The sequence below is a fragment of the Heterocephalus glaber genome, unplaced genomic scaffold, assembly GCF_053883595.1.
Source record: "Heterocephalus glaber isolate CG9 unplaced genomic scaffold, H.glaber_assembly_v1.0 deba00000331, whole genome shotgun sequence".
NCBI lineage: Eukaryota > Metazoa > Chordata > Mammalia > Rodentia > Bathyergidae > Heterocephalus > Heterocephalus glaber.
In genome coordinates, this window is record NW_028258142.1 from 56,225,083 (window position 1) to 56,243,546 (window position 18,464).

At 41.8% G+C, this 18,464-nt stretch overlaps 2 protein-coding genes across 4 annotated transcripts in view; one reads left to right on the forward strand and one right to left on the reverse strand.

Moving 5' to 3' along the window:
- Positions 1–5,127, reverse strand: part of LOC147830144 (laminin subunit alpha-3-like) — a 184,926-nt gene extending 179,799 nt beyond the window's left edge. Inside the window, exon 1 of the mRNA XM_087188732.1 lies at positions 4,730–5,127. Coding sequence (XP_087044858.1) covers positions 4,730–5,127 — 398 coding nt within the window. The remainder of the gene's footprint in view (positions 1–4,729) is intronic.
- The window catches only part of Ankrd29 (ankyrin repeat domain 29), a 58,539-nt gene continuing 45,103 nt past the window's right edge, over positions 5,029–18,464 (forward strand). For 2 of the 3 annotated variants that reach the window (XM_004853150.3, XM_013075232.3), the window contains exon 1: positions 5,045–5,146. In XM_004853150.3, coding sequence (XP_004853207.2) covers positions 5,126–5,146 — 21 coding nt within the window. In that variant the 5' untranslated portion in view covers positions 5,045–5,125. Of the gene's footprint in view, positions 5,147–18,464 lie in introns of all 3 variants that reach the window. The other variant, XM_087194020.1, reaches the window with a different exon arrangement.

Below are 18,464 nucleotides of genomic sequence, written 5' to 3' on the forward strand. Positions count from 1 at the left end.
CAACTAATGTTATTCTTTAATTAATTTGTTATGGAATTTTCCTTTATTTTTTCATAGAAGTAAGAAGACTGTTTTTAAAAAGCATTTTCTTTATTAATATCTACTTGTATTACATTGAAATTTTTTAAAAACTCCAGATGGAAGAAGTACACTAGAGGTCAATATTGTGCATCCTCCTCCCTTTGTTTCAGTATGGGACAAATGAGCACAATTTCTAAAGAATTTTTAATGCACATGAAGAGCAAATAAATCAGTATGAATTAGTTGTGAATCCTCCTCCTCTGCTCAAGTTCTTAATGGCTAAGATTTCTTTTCTCCTCTTTTTTTTTACAGTGGCAATTATCTTTTGAGCTTATGAAAATTTTAAAGTTGTATCAATTTTAAGGTCCTACTTTTTTCTTAGACTAAGAAACTAATGTGGTTTGAATCATGCTCCTAATTCTTGGGACAAATTGCAAGACAGTGAGATGTTTTAAAGTTACCTTTCATTTTGGCAAAAGTCTAAACATGTTTGAGGATCTGGTAATATTTAAAGATAAATGATACATAAAAGTCTTTTAAATTTTTTAATTTTAGCAGTGGTTCTACCGCCTGCCTTGCAAGGGCAGGGTCCTGAGTTCAGTCCTTGATACCAAAAACAAAAAACAAAAAAACTAAAACTAAACCAAAAAAAATGTTTTTAATTTTAAATTCTTAATTAGAATAATTTGCCCTAAACATGTTTTGAGATTTTTGAGTGTGTGTGTGTGTGTGTGTGTGTTACTTTATTCTTCTAACTGCTCTTGTTCTGGGGGTGTCGTATACTTCATGCTTTTAAAGTATTCTACCTCATAAAATTCCTCGGCCCCTTCATATTTGTTTGGTTTTTTTTTAGATGGTTCCTGGGATTAAACCCAGGGCCTTACATATACTAGCCAACCACTCTACAACTGAGCTACATCCTGTCCTTCTCATTTTTTATTTTGAGATAAGGTCTTGCTAAATTGTTGGACTAGCTTTGAACTCACAATCCTCCTGCCTCAGCCTCTCTAGTAGCCGAGATTACAGGCCTGTGCCACTGTGCCCAGCTTTTATACATTTTAAAAGTTAACTGGGGCTGGGAATTTATCTCAGTGGTTCCACCGCCTGCCTCAAAAGTGCAAGGACCTGAGTTCAATCCCCAGTACCAAAAAAAATAAAGTTAACTGAAGGCATAAGTGGTTGTAGGTTGTCTGACTTGCATGCAGTGTGGAATGTACATGTCCACACTGTTCCAACTGTGGTATCTTTGTGATTTACTAAAGGTCAGTCCCTGGTAACTTAAAAGGCGTGTATGCTTAGGTTGTGGGGCTGAGCTCAACGTGTCACAAGAAGAGGGGTCAACGCGTACATTACAAGTGAAACCGAGCCTCCTGGGGAGTGACTCTTCAAGAGCGAGTAGCTCATGGTCTCACACATTTCACTGTGGATGAAGTTTGTGCTGCTATTTGGGGGGCTGATTCTGTCCATGCCTGACCCATAAAAGGTTTTGTGTGGCCCATCAACTCCTACCAAAAGGTGATCCTAAAAACATGACTGGTCACTTAAGAATATTTGCTCTTGAAGTGGGTTTTTGTACAAGATGAACGGAAGTTATTCAGGGTAACAAGACCTATGCAACGGGCTATGTCTTAGAGTTTCGGCCCAAAATTGCCTCCCCCTGTTAGGGTGAAATAGAAAAGCACTCTTTGCTCATTCAATAATTATTTCCATTTTGAAATTCCAGTTACCTAAATGAAGACATTAGAGACTTCTCTTTGGATTTCTTTTTTTTTTTTTGTACCAGGGATCAAACTCAGGACCTTGCCCTTGCAAGGCAGGCACCAGAACCACCGAGCTAAATCCCCCACCCCAGTCTTTGGATTTCTTTTATAATAATGACACTGTATTTAGGGGAGATTTTCTGTTACAGTTTGTTTTGAACACATTCACTAAAATTCTGGAAGAACATTATAATCACAAAACTCAGGCAATGAAAGCTTTGGGTTGCATTTTCTAAGAACAATGTACTGTTTTTAACTTACATTAATATTGCATATATTTGGGGAAATGTGAATAAAATTAATTAACATTTCCAAAAAATGGGTCTGCTTGAGACTATGAGGGCTTTGTTCTATTTAGGGGCTGTTTTTATGAAGATGACTTTAGCCAACTGTGTGGGATGGTATATAAGACACATATGGAGACTGACAACAATTCTATCATCCAGGTGTGTGAGACAGTGAATTAGGGACATTCTTTCCAAAAACTGACAAGAGTCCCATCAGCACCCTGGCCAGAGACTCTTCCCTACACAACTTTGAGCAGCAAGTGTGGTAGTGGAATGGAAAAGAGCTTTGAAGCCAGATGTGATAGACTAACTAACGGTCAACTTGGAACACCCAGCCGAACTGAATCAATCTGGGCGTGGAAGACCCACCTGAGGATTGTTGCCAATAGCATAAAAAGAGAACTGGAGGGGAAGATCGTGGGCTGTTGATTTTCTAGGAGAAACTTGTGGTTGGTTTTCCTGATGTGAACTTGGCTATTCTCATCAGAGGAAGAGCTCAGGTCCTCATTGTCACTGGGAATGGCTGATCTTCACCACAAGCATCACTTCCTGGGTCCAGTGTAGACCCCTCACCCTGGTGGCACAAATCCTTCACCCTGCCAGTGTAGGCTTTCTGGCTTCCACCACTGACCTTCGGGGCTTCCAGGTGTAGATCCTCAATACAGACAAGCATGAGACATTGCCATGGACTCTAGGCCACTAACTGGATTCATGGAGGACTTTGCCTTGAGGTCTAGGCCTTTAGCTGGACTTTTGCAGGACATAGCTGTGGGACCCAGGCCCTTGGCTGGGTTCTTCAGATCTTTAGTGCATGGCTAGATCTCTTGCACTCCTCTGTATTAAACTTTTTGGGTGACTATTATAAAATAATCCTATAAATTATGTGTCCTGTATTAAATCTATCTCCCTTGCTAATGCTGACTACAACATCAGACATAATTAATGAATAGTCTAGCCCTGTCACTCTTGAGCAAATTACTCCATCTTTCAGAACCTTGGCTTTTCATCTGTGAAATGGCTGCAATACTCACCTCACAGCGTTTTCATAAGTAAAGCACCTGGTATCTAGAAAGTCCTCAAAATATTAATCCTTTCCCTTCTCCATTTTATTTACCAAAACAATTAAAGCAAAACCTCTGATGCCTGATCGTGTATAACAAAGTTGTGACACAACTTGAAAACTGTCTCACCAAAGACACTCATCTATAGACAAAAGTACAGAATGTTATTTTTAAATTACTTTAAATACAAAGTGATGTATCTTTATCCACAAAGGATATTTACATTTTTATTATTAACTATTCTTTGTAGTTGCACTTCTAAACTTTTCAATTAAGTAGTTGTAAATTCAATTGAGAAGAGAGAGGGAGATGACAGGTGAGGAGAGAATGAATAAGTGGATTCCTGTAGTATGAAGGGTGAGACATCCACTTATTTCCGTTTGTTTGTTTTGGTACCGGGGATTGAACTCAGGACCTTGCACTTGCAAGGCAGGCGGCGGCACCACTGAGCTAAACCCCCAGCCCCAGACATCCACTTTTTTAATGTTAGCATTTGAATTTCCTTAAAAGGCTATTTTTTCATTTATACTTTAAAAGAATATCTTTAAATAAAAATATGGCTCTCGCATTATTCCCCAAACCATGCCTGGACAGGAAGCATTATCCATGAAGGAGTGGACAGCCCTTCCTTCAGGGGTTTGGGGGAGCGGCATTCCGCCACAGGAGGAGACTGATGTCACCAAACGGACGAGGACTCTGAGTATGTTTCAAAATTTGCCTTTCTCCTTCAAAAAGGAAACTAGCACCATTTTATTTTGTATGATGCTGGGAATTGAGCCCAGTTCCTGGGGCACACTAGGAAAGCACTCTACCACTGAGCTACACTCCAGTCCACACTCCCACCATTACTTGTGCAATCAAAAGGTGTGTCTCCTCTGAGGAGGGTGGGAGAGTCTTAGAAAAATTCTTAGAAGCTCTTAAAAAATGAGAAAGAAAAACATGAGAAAGATAAAAACAAAATGCAATTGCAAGAATAATGAGACTGCGGTCAAATGCTTTTGTCATGCTTTTCAGCGCTTTCCCAGGACGTGTGTGTGTGTGTGTGTGTGTGTGTGTGTGTGAATGCTGTGTGAACTTGTCTGCATGGGCTGTGAAGAGTGTGTACGCTGACTTTGGAGTTCAGGGATGTGTGTGTGAGGGGTGTGGGTCTGAAGTCCCACTGTGGAGAGCTCTGTGTGTGGAGATGTGTGTGCGTGGTGGTGGGGGGGTAAAGAATGTGGCTGTGTTGGGCCGGGGATTTAGCTCAGTGGTGCCGCCACCTGCTTCGCAAGTGCAAGGTCCCTGAGTTCCATCCCCAGTAACAACAACAACAAAAAAAATGTGGCTGTGTTGAAGAAAAACAAGGCCTTCCCAGCCTTGGGCACCCCTCTCCCTGTAGCTGTAACTCCTTGTTCTGGCAGACAAAATTGACAACTGGGTCCTGTACACAAAGGTTACGACGCTCTGTTCTCACGATTCATGAGACACTGTCTCCTTTCAAGGCAAAGTTACAAAACTGCCCTCGTCCTGTTCCCGTAAATTCACTTGCTAGTCACCAGAAAAACCACCCTCTCCATGAAATGTATGAAAGCTGAACTCAGCGCGTTGAGGCTGTGTCCACCTGAAACCTGAAATAAAGCCCTCCAGTTTCCGTCCGTGGGTCTCTCCAGGCTCTCGGATTCCCGCCACAGCGTGGGCGTGCGGAGTGTCGCGCGTGAGCCCGTGTGGGCTGTGGAGAATGCACAGCGTGTGCGGAGTGGGAGAGTGTGAGAACGTTGCCCGGTGTGGACTGCGCACAGGACAGGCGGAGTTCGGGGGCGCGCGCGCGTGTACGCCCAGAGCGGAGCGCGTCCGCGACCTGCAGCAGTGAGGGCGCGCGTGGAGCGCGTGGCGCGAGCGGGGCCCGCCTCCTCCTCCCCTCCCCCGCCCCCGGCGGCCCGGTCTGCGGCGGGAGCGCGGCTCCGGGGCCGCCCCTCTGCGGAAGGCGCCGGGCGCGGGAACCCGGGCGGCCGCGGACATGTGCACGATGTCCTTCAAGGTGAGCACCCCGCTCCGGAAGGGCTGGCCGGGCGGGGGACCCTCGGGGGGCGGCCCGCACTCCGCGCCCTCAGAGCCCTGGCTGGGTGGGGTGGGGAGGGCCGGGCGGCTGCAGAGGCGCCGGGCGCTCGGGGTTTGCTGGATAACAGGTCGGGCGAGGGCGGGGAAGGAGCTGCGCGGTCCTGCGGCCTCGGGGCTCCCAGAACCCGCCGCCTCTAGCCGTGAGCTGCAGCCTGGGAGCTGGAGTTGGCCCTCGGGCTTCAGCGTCCTCGGGAGTCTGTAAAAGAGTTTTTTAGTCACTACGTGTCATCCACACATTTTAGGGCTAAACTGGTGATTTGCCTTAACTGAAAGGTTTTAATCCCAGGTCAGTGATTGTCACAGACCGAATTCGTCCTCGGGAAGGCCTGTTAGTTGCTGCTCCAAATGGTCCTACTTTTTAAATGAGAAAACTAAGGCTTGGAGAAGTTAAATAACTCTCACGGCGGTGCAGATGTAAAGTTCATAATGTGGGACTGAACCCCGAGTGTGACTAGTCCATCTCTCACAGAGGATGACAGGGCGAGATTTGCATGTTGGAAAGATCACTGGCTGCAGCTGGAGAGGCGTGTGTGGTGGGGAGACCAATCGGGAGGGTGTTGTGGTGACAGCCAGGATGGGAGGAAGTAGAGGGATGCAAAGGACTTCAAGTTTGTCCACATTGACAGACGTGGGTGATTGATGTTATTTCGTGAGAACGGAAGGCAGGAGAGGTAACGGTGAAGCGTTTGGTGTGGGATAAAGTTTGAAGGCTGACGGGAATCCAGGCAGAGGTGTTGATCAGACACATATGCACACTGGTAGCCCCGGAGGAAGCTAGGCAGCAGGGGTAAAGGACATGTCATTGTCATCAGCAGTAAGTGATGATCAAAGAACCTTCGAGAATGAACAGGATTGCCCAGTGGTGAGGACAAAATCTCGAAGAAGATCAAGATCTAAGAATGAGCAGAATAAGAGGAGCCAGTGAGAAAACTGACATGGATGGGAAAAGCCGAAGCACTTAAGTGCTGTCACTTAAGCCAAGGATCTCTAGTGTTTCACTCAAGAAGAAGATGATGATGGTGTTAAATACCATAGGAGAATCGAGCTAAGAATGCAGAACAGCCACTGGTGACCTTGCCAAGAGCAGTTCCAGTGAAGTGCTAGGTTCAGGAGCCAGATTTGAAAAAAGCCAGGGGAAACCACAAGTGTAGGGAACTCATTCAAGAAATTCTGCCAGAAAAAAAAATTTTTTTAATTAGAAAAAAATTTTAAAGGATCGGTGCTGCAGGGATCCAGAATTGACCATAGGTTTACTTGCTTTACAATGGTAGAAACTTGAGCATCTTTAAAAGATAGACACGCGCGCCAGGGATTTAGCTCAGTGGTGCCACACCTGCCTTGCAAGCACAAGGTACTGGGTTTGATCCTTGGTACCAAAAAAAAAAAATGTTAGACACTCAAAAATAAAAAGATAACTCAGTTTGAAAATGGGCAAGGATCCGAATAGACGTTTCTCCCTAGAAGATACACAAATGCAAATAAGTACCTAAAAAGGTGCTCAACATCATTTGCCATCAAGGAGATGCAAGTCAAAACCCTAATGATACGCCACTTTCCTCCTGCCCCAGGATGAGTAATCAGCCAGATAGACAGTGACAAGTATTGGCAAGGACATGGAGAAATTGGAGCCCTCACACATTACTGGTGGGAATACAGAGTGATGCAGTGGTTAAGAACAGTCTGATCTGTCTTCAAAGGTTAAAAACATAATGTTACCACCTGCCGCAGCAGTTCCACTCCTAGTGATATACCCAGGAGAAATGAAAACATACGGTCACACAAAAACTTGAATGCACATGTTTATAGCAGTATTATTCACATAGTCCAAAAGTACAATCTAAATGTCCATCTATGTACACCTGAATGGAGGGGTCCATCTCCCACCCCATGGCTGGAAGGTTGAAGCAGGGAGAGAGGAGTACCCTGCGCTAGGTTGGGGAGGAAGAGGAGTTGATTTACCATGGAATTGGGTTCTGGAAAAGAGAGAAGAAAGGTTCAAGGGGAGGAGACTGGAGTCCCAGACCTGTCTAAGGGTTGGCTTTAGCAGCACTGTCCATCTACATCCTATCTTATCCACATCTTATCCACAGTGTGCAATAATGAGGTACTGGGCATTGAACCCAGAGCTTTCACACTGCATATCCAGCCCTTTTTTATTTTTATTTTATTTTTTTGAAACCGGGTCTCACTAAATCATTAAGTTGCCCAGCATGGGCTTGAACTTGCCATCCTCCTGCATCAGCCTGCCGGAGTGCTGGGATTACAAGCAGGTACCATCACACCCAGCTGAGACTTTGTATTGTAAAATTTTTGAAGGGATTTTTGTTTGTTTGTTTGTTTGGAATGGAATTTAGGACCCTGCGTTTGCCAGGCAGGTGCTGCATTGCTGAGCTATATCTCCAGCCCTGAAGGGATTTTTAAATATTGCTTTTTAAACTACTTAGCTATGGGGCCGGGGATTTAGCTCAGTGGTTTCGCCGCCTGCTGCGCAAGTGCAAGGACCAGAGTTTGATCCCTGGTACCAAAAAAAAAAAAAAAAAAGTACTTAGCTATGCATAGCTCATTTAGTTTACCTTCAGAGCATGATTTTTCTGTAGTTGTCATCTAGGGTCATCTATGCTCTCATATACTGTAGGCCCACAATCAATTTCATGTGTCATGTTTTATGAATGCCAAATATAGCAATTAGCAAAGTTGACAAGATGTTTTGTAGCTATTTAATGAATATTTATTAACTTCGATTCAGGAGCTATGGATTAACTTTTTATTTCATAGGCTACATTTGAATGAGTCTGTGGAAGAATAAATAAAGCACTATAAATCACACTTTAGGCTCTTCTTGATGATTCAGAATCACAGCATGGGGGCTCTTTGCACCTGAACCGCATGGACCCCTTTACATCTGCATGTTGTGGCCTCCCCTGGCTGGTGGCAGTCGCCTCTTTTTGTTTTCAAACCAAGAGCCTTGTGCTTGTTCAAACATTCTGCAACTGAGCTATACCCCCAGCCCTGTTACTAGTCACCTCTCACTAGTTCAGTTTGTATCTAGTAACCTTCCTTTCATAATCAATAGCTTCTGATTTGTTCGGGTTGAGGAAATAGACACATGCATGTTAGAATCATTTTATTCATTTATTAGTTATCAGTCCATATCACAGTATGTAAAGTTTGCATTCCTTGTGTGGGGTTGATATGTGTACATAACACATCTTAATTCCTTCCTTCATCCCCTTTTCCTCTGCCCCGCCCCCGCCGCCACCTCTCATAAAAGCAAATTCAAAATGCAAGTCTGAGCCTTTTCATGTAATAAAGTTCATGGATTTTAGTACATTGGCTTTCAGCATCATGAAACTATTTCCACTACTTGGGCTTTATTTTTCAGGGCAGAAGTTGCCAAAAGCCTATCATAGTTTGGGATGGAGAGGTTCCCATCCAAGGACGTGTCCATTGCCAGATAAACAAAAATGTCTGGGTCTTTTTTGAGCAGTTTCTTAGCCAAGAAGGTAAAGCATCCTACTGTCATGTTTCATCATAGTGGCAGAAGCCAGCTGTGCCCAGGCCAGAAGGATAGGCCCTGTGCACACCATCCCTGTCCTCAGCATGTAAATTATCTCAATCAACTGTACCTCACCAGTTTAAATTAATTGGGTAAGCCACAGGAAAATGAATTAACAAAACTATATGTTTTTAAATTTTTGATAAATCACATACTATTAAACTTGCCTGTTTAATGTATGCATTTCAGTGATCTGTAGTAAAATTATAGAGCTGAATTTACCATCACCACAATCAACCCTAGTACATTTAATCACCCACAAAGGAAATCTCATAGCCATTAGCAGTCACGGTTACTCCAAACATCCCCACTTCAGACAACTGCTAATCTACTTTTCTCTATCTACATTTGCCTATTTTGGATGTACGTGTTTTGAAATAGATTGAACATGGTCTTGAGTCCTGAGTTTGGAAATGCTAGTGTTATATGGGTCTGTTTCTAAGGCAAAATTTTCCACAACACATCACTTACCTTTTTCTTCAGCATAATACCAACAACCCTGGGTTTAGGCTGAATGTTTATTAAGCATTCTGAAAATTTCACATACCTAGCACAAAGTAGGACTGTGGGTTAGAATAGCCAAGGACATCTCAGAAACATCCTTCTGCCTATGGCTTCTCACCTCATTATTATAGCCTTATTTTACATAGCCTCTGATATAACAGAAATTTGTTTACTGAATAAAGCTGATATTTTTCAGAATAAATTAATCACAGTTGAAGCCCACATTACCCAAAATCCTTCTCTAAACTAATTGAAATCTCTGCTGCCATTTATCTTTTAATCAGAATTCCAGTTCTGTACAAGTAACAATTTCCCTTCTGTGTTTCTGCTCCCCTTCCTTCCTGTATCTAATTTCTGGTGTCAAATGAGGAATGTATTAGCCAACATTCTGGCAGTAAAGCCCAGGAGTAGGGAGGATGAGGAGTTCAGAGAGAGAAGAAAATTTGCAAATGTGGAATTACTCTCAGTTTTTCTTACAGGATGTCAAGGGTAAGCATTCAGACTCTGGACTCAAACAGACGTGGGTTTGAATCCCAGCTCTGCTGCTTCCTAACTGTGTGACCTTGAGTAATTTGCTTCTGCACCTCACTTTCCTCTTCTTAAATATAGGAATAAATGCCAGCTCCATTGGGGCTTTGGGGGAATTAAATGAGTTGAAGCCACTAAAATGCTTAACGTACTGCCTGACACAGAGCGAGATCTCAGCCTTAGTTGTTGCAACAAGGAAAGCACCCTGGCCTTACTGTAAGATTGGGAGAATCAAGAAAGAGGTTAAACGGCAATAGCATTCTTGGGACTGTGCTCTGTACTTCGTGTAAAGCATTTTAACCTGCATCATTTATTTTATTATTTTTAGTTAAATTTTTTAGTGGAAATGTATTGGTTTACAGTTCTGGAGGCTAGGAGGTGAAGACCAAAAGAGAGGAAGAGAGAGGAGGCATCGTCTCCTTCAAAGACTAAAAGACTGGTCCCTGGCCCTCTCCATACCATTTATGATGATGTGCACTTTGTACCCAGAGGAGATTGGGAAGTTATCCATGGAATGTGATTTGCGTAGGCCCCAAATAGAAGGAGAACGGGGGGACTTTCCATGCTGGCAGGAGAGGAGCTTGGAATGGAGGTAGGAAGGAGGTTGTTGGGGATCACAGCTGCCTGGGTCCTTGCTGCTACAGAAGAATGTGTGGGAGCAGGCACAGAGTGGTGGTTAAGGAAGAGGGCAGCCTGAAGCAGAGACCACCTGGCGCTGAACCCTGCCTTCCATTCCGCACCTGCCTCACCTGTGAAATGGGGTGAAATGGGGTAGTACGGTCCCCACTCCCCTGAGCATGCTGAGATGGTAGAGCTCACGCCACATGGCCTGTCCCTAGCGTTTCATAAGCTGTAGATCAAGATGGGAAGGGGGATGAGGGGGTGGAGGAAAGTCGGGAGCGCCAAGAGGGAAGGGGAAGTAAAAATAGTTAAGATGCACCAATTCCCCAAGATGAGTGTAATCATTATTATCACAAACATAGTAATTTAAAAGTGGAAAAATAGAAATAAAAAATAACGTATATGGGAGAGGGGGAAGATTCCTGACCCCTGACAAATGCAGGGCTGCAGTGCCATGGGAACACCTAGCCATTTCTTTCCACCTGGGTACCTGGTAGGCTCTTGGAACTGAGCACATTTAAAGCTCACTCATCACTTCTTCCCAAAGCCTGTCTTCCGGGGTATTCTGACTGCATCCCACCAGGCACAGGAACCAGAGCTCTGAAGTCATGCACTTCCTGTAACTTTCCTCTCCTGCATATTCCTTGCAAGACCAGTCTTTTGAGCTCTTAGAATTGTCTCCAGTCTGTCTTACCCTCCCGCTCCCACTGTGGCTGCCTGTGTAGACCCTTACATCTCATGCCCTGTCTATGCAGTGTCCTACCCTGTAGACACTAATGTCGGTCTGGCTTCACACTTCAGTCCCTTCTTCCTGAGGCTGACACAGGGATCCTTTCTTCCTTCCTTCCAGTCCCAGGGATGGAACCCAGGGCCTCATGCATGCTAGACAAGTGCTCTACCACTGAGCTTTTTACTGACTTTGTAAAAATTAAATTTTATTTTGAGATAGTCTCACTAAGTAAGTACCCCAGGCTGGCCTTGAACTTTCGATTCTCCTCACAGAGACCTTTCTGAAAGGCAAAACTGATTGTATCTCTCACCTTAAAAATTCCTAGACTCCCTAGGACCCAGCAGGGTAGAGTCCAAATTCAATGGCCCAGCACTGGGGAGCCTCAAGAATCTACCCTAACGGCCTAGATCCACCAACTTGAGCCCTCTCCCCCTCACACCTGCCACTCCAGCCCCCCAAATGTGTGGTGTCCCCAGGACACTGGGGCCTCCATGTCTGCTTCTCTGCCCCATCCCCTGCAATGTTGGGAAACCCTTGTCCAGGACCCCTCCCTGTCTTTCAGAACTCATGGCAAGAATTCCCTTCTAGGGCGGGGATTTAGCTAAGTGTTTTTGCCGCCTGCTGCACAAGCGCAAGGACCCAAGTTCAATCCCCGGTACAAAAAAAGAAAAAAGAATTCCCTCCCAGCTACCCTCTCGGGTGGAATTAACCACTCTCATATGTGCCCTCACCACGAGTAGCTGTATTTCTTCTTTGGCACCTACAATAACGTATGATGCCTGTTGACATGACTTACTTTCCTTAGGCCATAAAGCGCTGGTGAGCAGAGATCAAAGTTGGCTCCCATCCCTAGTCCTAGCCCCGGGCCAGTGCCATTGTCCCCAACACATGCTGGTGACTCACTAAGTACATGGCCTGGACAAGAATTGTAAGAGATGTAAAGGTTATGCATTTATAACCAACACTCCTTGAGTGTGTGTTTTCTACATGAATTTATATGTTTTCTCATTTTGGTGCCCCAACAACACGTGACAGGTATCATCATCTCCATTTTACTGGGGCTGAGCTGGGATGGGGTAGGACTTGATCCCAGGTCTTTCTTACCCCAAATCAGCTATGCTGTCCTGCCTCTACCTCTCAATAAATCAAACCCTTGAGGAAGAATAAAATATGTACAGCTTTTCTTAAAGCCCAGTTTGTAGAGTCTTATGGGAAACCAGAGGAGGAATCCCCAAAACTATCCTAAAGGAAAAAGAGGCCCTGGCCATTGAGCTTGCCATTTGCAGATGGCTTCTGCAAACAACATTCCCTGAAAATGAATTGTAATTGTAATTTATCTCTCTCCAATGTTTATATTTCAAGAAAAGCCAGCAGAGCTTTTTCTATGGTGCATTTTAATTTCTTTCTTATTCACCTACCAGACTTCATTCTGGGCTTATGCAATCTTTGTTAACAGGGCATTGTTTTATGATTTATTGTGCAGGTCAAACCTGCCTTGCCATAAAGCATTTGTGGGCAAAGATCAAAGTTCACCTTGTAACTAATGACAGGGACAAATGAGACCCAGCCTGCCGCAGATGTAGCAAGCTCTGCATGAACACCCCGTGGCTTGAAAACTCTGAGACAGTAAAATTTACACCTGCAGGGAAAGCAAATTGTTAACCTGGAATTTGAGATAGGTTTTTTTTCATGCTAAATGAGCCCGGAAACTATTCAAAGTATGTTTGTGATGTGCTTATCACTCCCTAGCCCCCCCCAATTCCTTCATCTAGGTATGCACAAGAGCTCCAGCTATGGAGGTGCTGAAGGATTTCTGAAGTGAAATCCTCGCACCAACAAGTGTTGCCATCACTTCATTGTGGCTGTACTTTATTTCAGATGGCTTTGTTGAATAGCTGAAATCATTGGCATTTTCTTTTTAACTTACTAAGCATTGTATTTAATACAGTGCCTTGTTCCATGGGGGATACCGTACATTCTAAGACATTCTGTAGATTCCTGAAACCACAGATATTTCCAAACCCTACATGTTCTTTTTTATACATTTTTACTTGTGATAGTTTAATGTATACATTCGGCACAGTAAAAGATTAACAATAAAAACTAATAGTAAAACAATTATAACAATATACTATTAAATTGGCAGCATCAGTACTTTTATGCTTTTGGGACAATTATTCAATAAAATAAAGATAACTTGAAGAGAAGCACAGTTGATCTGATAACTGAGGTGGCTACTAACTGAGCAACAGGTAAGTACCATATAAACAGCATGAATACTCCAGACAAGGGAGTTACCCACAGGCCAGCAAGATAGTGCAAGCTTTCATCATGTTACTTAGAATAGAATGCAATTCAAAATATTTCAATTATTTGTTTCTGGAATTTTACTTTTAATATTTTTGGACCACAGTTGATTGTGGGTTACTGAAAGTGTGGAAGGCCAACCCACAGCTAAGTCATGCTTTGCTTAGCAGTGGGGATACAATCTGAGAAATCGTTCAAGGGATTAGGCAGTTTCGTCATTTGTAGAATGTACTTATTATACAAACTAAAATAGCTACAATGTCTTTAAGCAGTGCAACCTTTGTGGGGGTTTTTTGGGTTTTTTTTTTCATTCATAGGTATTGAACACAGGATCTTGCTAAATCCCTAAGTTGCCCAGGCTGGGGTGGAATTTGTATTCTTCCTGCCTCGGTCTGTTAGAGTGCTAGGATTACAGGCATGCACACCCAGTTTAGACAATATAATCTTTTTTTTCCCATTAAGTTTATGGTACATTTTAGGTATAAATGCAGTTACATCCATCATTGGGATCTTGTACCATTACATGAGTATCTTGGTTCTTTTTTTTTTCCCCCTTCCCCTGCCCTCCCTGCACGCCCTCCACCCTTCTCTATTTGCAAAGACTTTGTTTCCAATTTTTTTCCTTTTCTCATATTTTTTTCTTTTCCCTTTTTTCCTCTCCCCTACCCCTCCAACTTCCCCTGCTCCTTTAGACCTTTTCTTCCTGTTACACAATATCAATTATACATTTTTAAAATTACAATGTCAAGATCTAGGAGACATTACCACAGATTTTACAGAATTTAAAAGGCTATAGAAAGCATATTACAAAAATCTTTTTTGAAATAAATTTGACAACTTCTAAGAAGTACCTTGGAAGATAAATTAATGAAACTAACTCTGGAGGAAATATAAAATTTGAATAGTGCCTATTAAAGAAAGTATAGTCCTAGCTTGAAAGCCTACCTGTATGACAACAGCAGGCTCATATACATTTTAACCGATAAGTTATATCAAACAATTAAAGCAGAAAAAAGAAGGAACACTTTTGCCCTCATTTTAGGAAATCAACATTGTGCTAATCCTAAAACTGGATAAAGATAATAGAAGAAAAAAGTATGAACATAGATAGAAATTTGTTTAACAAAACAATCAGAAGTCAGATCTGGCAGTGTGTAGAAAGTGGTTTTGTTATAGGGATGGCAGGGTTGGTTCAGCATTGGAAGATCCACCCCCAAAAGTCATCATTTTAACAGAAAAGGAAAAAGCCATATGATCCTGTCACTAGCTGGAGAAAAAGTATTGGACTAAATTCTACAGCTGTTCATGGTAAAAGCTATCAGAAGGCTAGAAGTAGAACAGAACCTTCTCAACAGATTAACGACATGTACTCCATACTTCCAGCGAGAATGCCTTATATAAATGGAGAAGATACAATGCCTTCTCCTTCAGGTGGGGAACAAGGGCAGCTATGCTTACTCTTTATCTGTCCATTAAACATTGAAACGTAAGCCCCAACAAAATAGTCTGGCAATAAAATGACACAATTAGGATAGGATTGGCAAGGTACAAGCAAAATATTTATATGTTGATGAAATGATCATCTACAGAGAAAATACTAAGAAATCTCTAGGAGCCCCTAGAACTTGTATTTGAATTTAGCAGGATTAGAAAACACAAGGTATATATAAAAATTCAGGTCTGTGTATACTTGCTATAAATGAAGAATTGGATATTGAAATTTAAAAGTTATGTAGGAGTACAAAGGACCTAGAAAATTAAAAAAAAAAAAACAACAGTGTTGTAAGACGTTTAGTACCTAATTTTAAGACTTCTTCTAAAGCTACAGTAATCAAGGCAGTGATGATGTAAGGAAAGACATATAGATCATTTGAATAAAACAGAGAATCTAGAAATAGAACCACACATACATGGTCCACTGAGTTTTGAAAGATTATTTAACATTAGCATTTTATAGAATATAAACTCAATTCAAGAGCCGAGGAAGAGATAGTGTTTTCAGCAAACAGCACTAGAACCCCTGTTATCCGTATATAAAAAATTAACCTCAACCCTTTATTTTCATACATGAAGATAACCTGAAGGGATCTATGAACCTAAATAAGAAAGCCTAAAAGTATAAAACTTGAAGAAGAAATTATAAGGGAAAGTATTTATGAATTCAGGGTAGGCAAGAACTACCTAGGATACAAAAGACATGATGTATAAAAGAAACAAATTGATAAATGAGATTCCATCAAAATTTAGAACTTTAAGGCTGGGGATTTAGCTCAGTGGTTCCGTCGCTTGCCTAGCAAGCACAAGGACCCGAGTTCAATCCCTGGTACCAAAAAAAAAAAATTTAGAACTTTAAATGACATCATTAAAATGAAAAGTAGTCCTTAAACAGACCATATTTACAATGCTTATAACCTATGACCAGAATATATAAAGAATTCTTAGAGCTCATTAATAGACAACCCAATTAAAAAGTAGACATAAGAAGATGATAAATAGCCAGTATAGCACAAAGAAAGGTGTGCAACTCTAGCATCAGAAAAATTCTAATCAGTACAATAACAAGATTGAATTATACATTCACTAGGGAGATGAAGTTAAAAGTTTTAAAATACTTGTCATGACTTTTTTTGTTGCATTCTCCCCCTTTGAGTTTAATGTGTCATGCCCAATGGATTCATTCTGCTGGGTTTCCTGGGGGTTGTGATCCTCATTGTCTTTTCCTAGGATATTGTCTAAAATTTTTTGGAGTGTTGGTTTGGTATTCATGAAGTTCCTGAGGTGCTCTTTATCATGAAAGTATCTTATTTCTTCATCAATTTTGAAAGATAGTTTTGCAGGGTACATCAATCTGGGTTGGAGGCTGTTTTCCTTTAGGGCTTGAAATACATCACTCCAAGCTTTTCTTGCCTTGAGGGTTTGCATTGAGAAGTCTGCTGTGATTCTGATGGGCTTTCCTTTGTATGTGATTTATTTCTTTTCTCTCACTGCTTGTAGAATTTTGTTCTTCGGTTGGATTTTTGGAATCTTAACTATTATATGCCTATGTGTAGATTTTTTTTGATCAAGGCTATTTGGAGTCCTATATGCCTCACTTATCTGTATGTCAAGTTCTTTTCCCCTCCTTGGGAAGTTTTCTGGCATCACTTCTGTGAACAGTTTTTTTTATGTCATCTGCACACTCTCCTCTTTCTTCATTGACTCCATTCAGTCTTATGTTATTCTTCTTTGCATCATCTAGCAGCTGCTGGATTGATTTCTCGTGTTCCCTTACAATTTTGAAGCAATTTTTCTTTTCCTCCTCACTAATTGCAATCTTATCTTCTATATGTGAAATTCTATCCTCACATTGGTTCATTCTGCTGTGCAGACTTTCGATGGAGTTTTTAATCTCCTGGAAATCTGTTTGCATCTGTTTTATGGATTCCATTTGTTTCCTGTGTTGGGATTCCATCATGTTCCTCAGATCCTCTATATTTTTATCTGTGTCCTCTTTAGATTTATTAATCGTGTCTTGCACCATGAGCACAATCTATGCTGTTATCTGAGTAATTATTTCTGATTTCATTTTTCCCAGATCCTCTTTTGTTGCCAGTTCAAGGAGTCCAGGTAGTTGAGTATCAGATTGTTCCATCTCGTTTCCCTTTGGGGTTACTGTAGGTGATTCAGAAGTCTGATTTTTTTTTCTTTTTGTATTAAATTCTTTTATCGGTACATTGTAGGTATACAACACAATTACATTTCTCATTGGGAATTGTACATTTACATAATGCATCTTGGTTCTTAATTTTTCCCCATTCCTAGCCCTCCCTTCACGCCCTCCACCCTTCCCTATTTACAAAGACTTTATTTCCATTTTTTCCATTTCTCATCATTTTTCCTTTCCCTTCTTTCCTTTCCCCTGCCCCTCCCACTACCCCTACCCCTTTGGACCTTTTCTTCCTATTTTACATTATCGATTATTCATTCTAATCATTGGTACATTTTAGGTATACAATATAATGACATTCATCAGTGGAAATTTGCACCTTTACATGGTCTCTCTTGGTTCTTATTTTTCACCCTTGCCCAGCCCTCCCTTCAACCCCTCCAGTCTTCCCTATTTACAAAGATTTTGTTCCTATTTTTCCATTTTCTCATATTAATCCCATTCCCTTCTATCCTTTTCCCTAGCCCTCCCACTTCCTTCCCCTTTGCCCCTTTTCTTCCTATTTCACATGACCTATTATACATTTAGTCCTTATTTACACTTTCAGTTTCTCACACCAGAGAAACTATTTGGTATTTACACATGTGTGTCCTATTTATTTCACTTAAGAGTATCACCTCAATGTGCATCCACTTAGCTATAAATGTCTCTAATTTCTCATTTTTTATGGCTGAGTAGTACTCCATTTTATTAAAAAACCACATTTTCTTTATCCAGTCTCCAGTTGATGGGCATTTGGGCTGTTTCCAAGTTTTAGCTATTACAAACTGTGCTGCTATGAACATGGGTGCACATATATCACTGTGGTATGATTCTTTTAATTGTTTGGGGAAGATCCCCAGCTGTGGAATAGCAGGGTCAAATGGGACTTCCAGTCCTAGTTCTTTGAGGTATCTCCATACTGATTTCCACAGTGGTTGCACCAGTCTACACTCCCACTGGCAGTGGAGCAGGATTCCTCTTTCCCCACAGCCCCATCAGCATTTGTTATTGGTTGATTTCATGATAGCAGCCATTCTTTCTGGAGTGAAGTGGAATCTCAGCATTGTTTTCATTTGCATCTCTCAAATGACGAGTGATGTTGAGCATTTTTTCATGTATTTATTTGCTATTTCTAATTCTTTGTCTGAGAAATGTCTGTTCATTTCAGCTGCCCATTTTTGAATTGGGTCTTTAAATTTGGGAGGTCTGATCTTTGTAAGTTCTTTATAGATTCGAGATAGTAGACCTTTGTCTGAGGAAGAGCAGGTGAAGATTTTTTCCCACATTGTGGGTTGTCTCTTCAC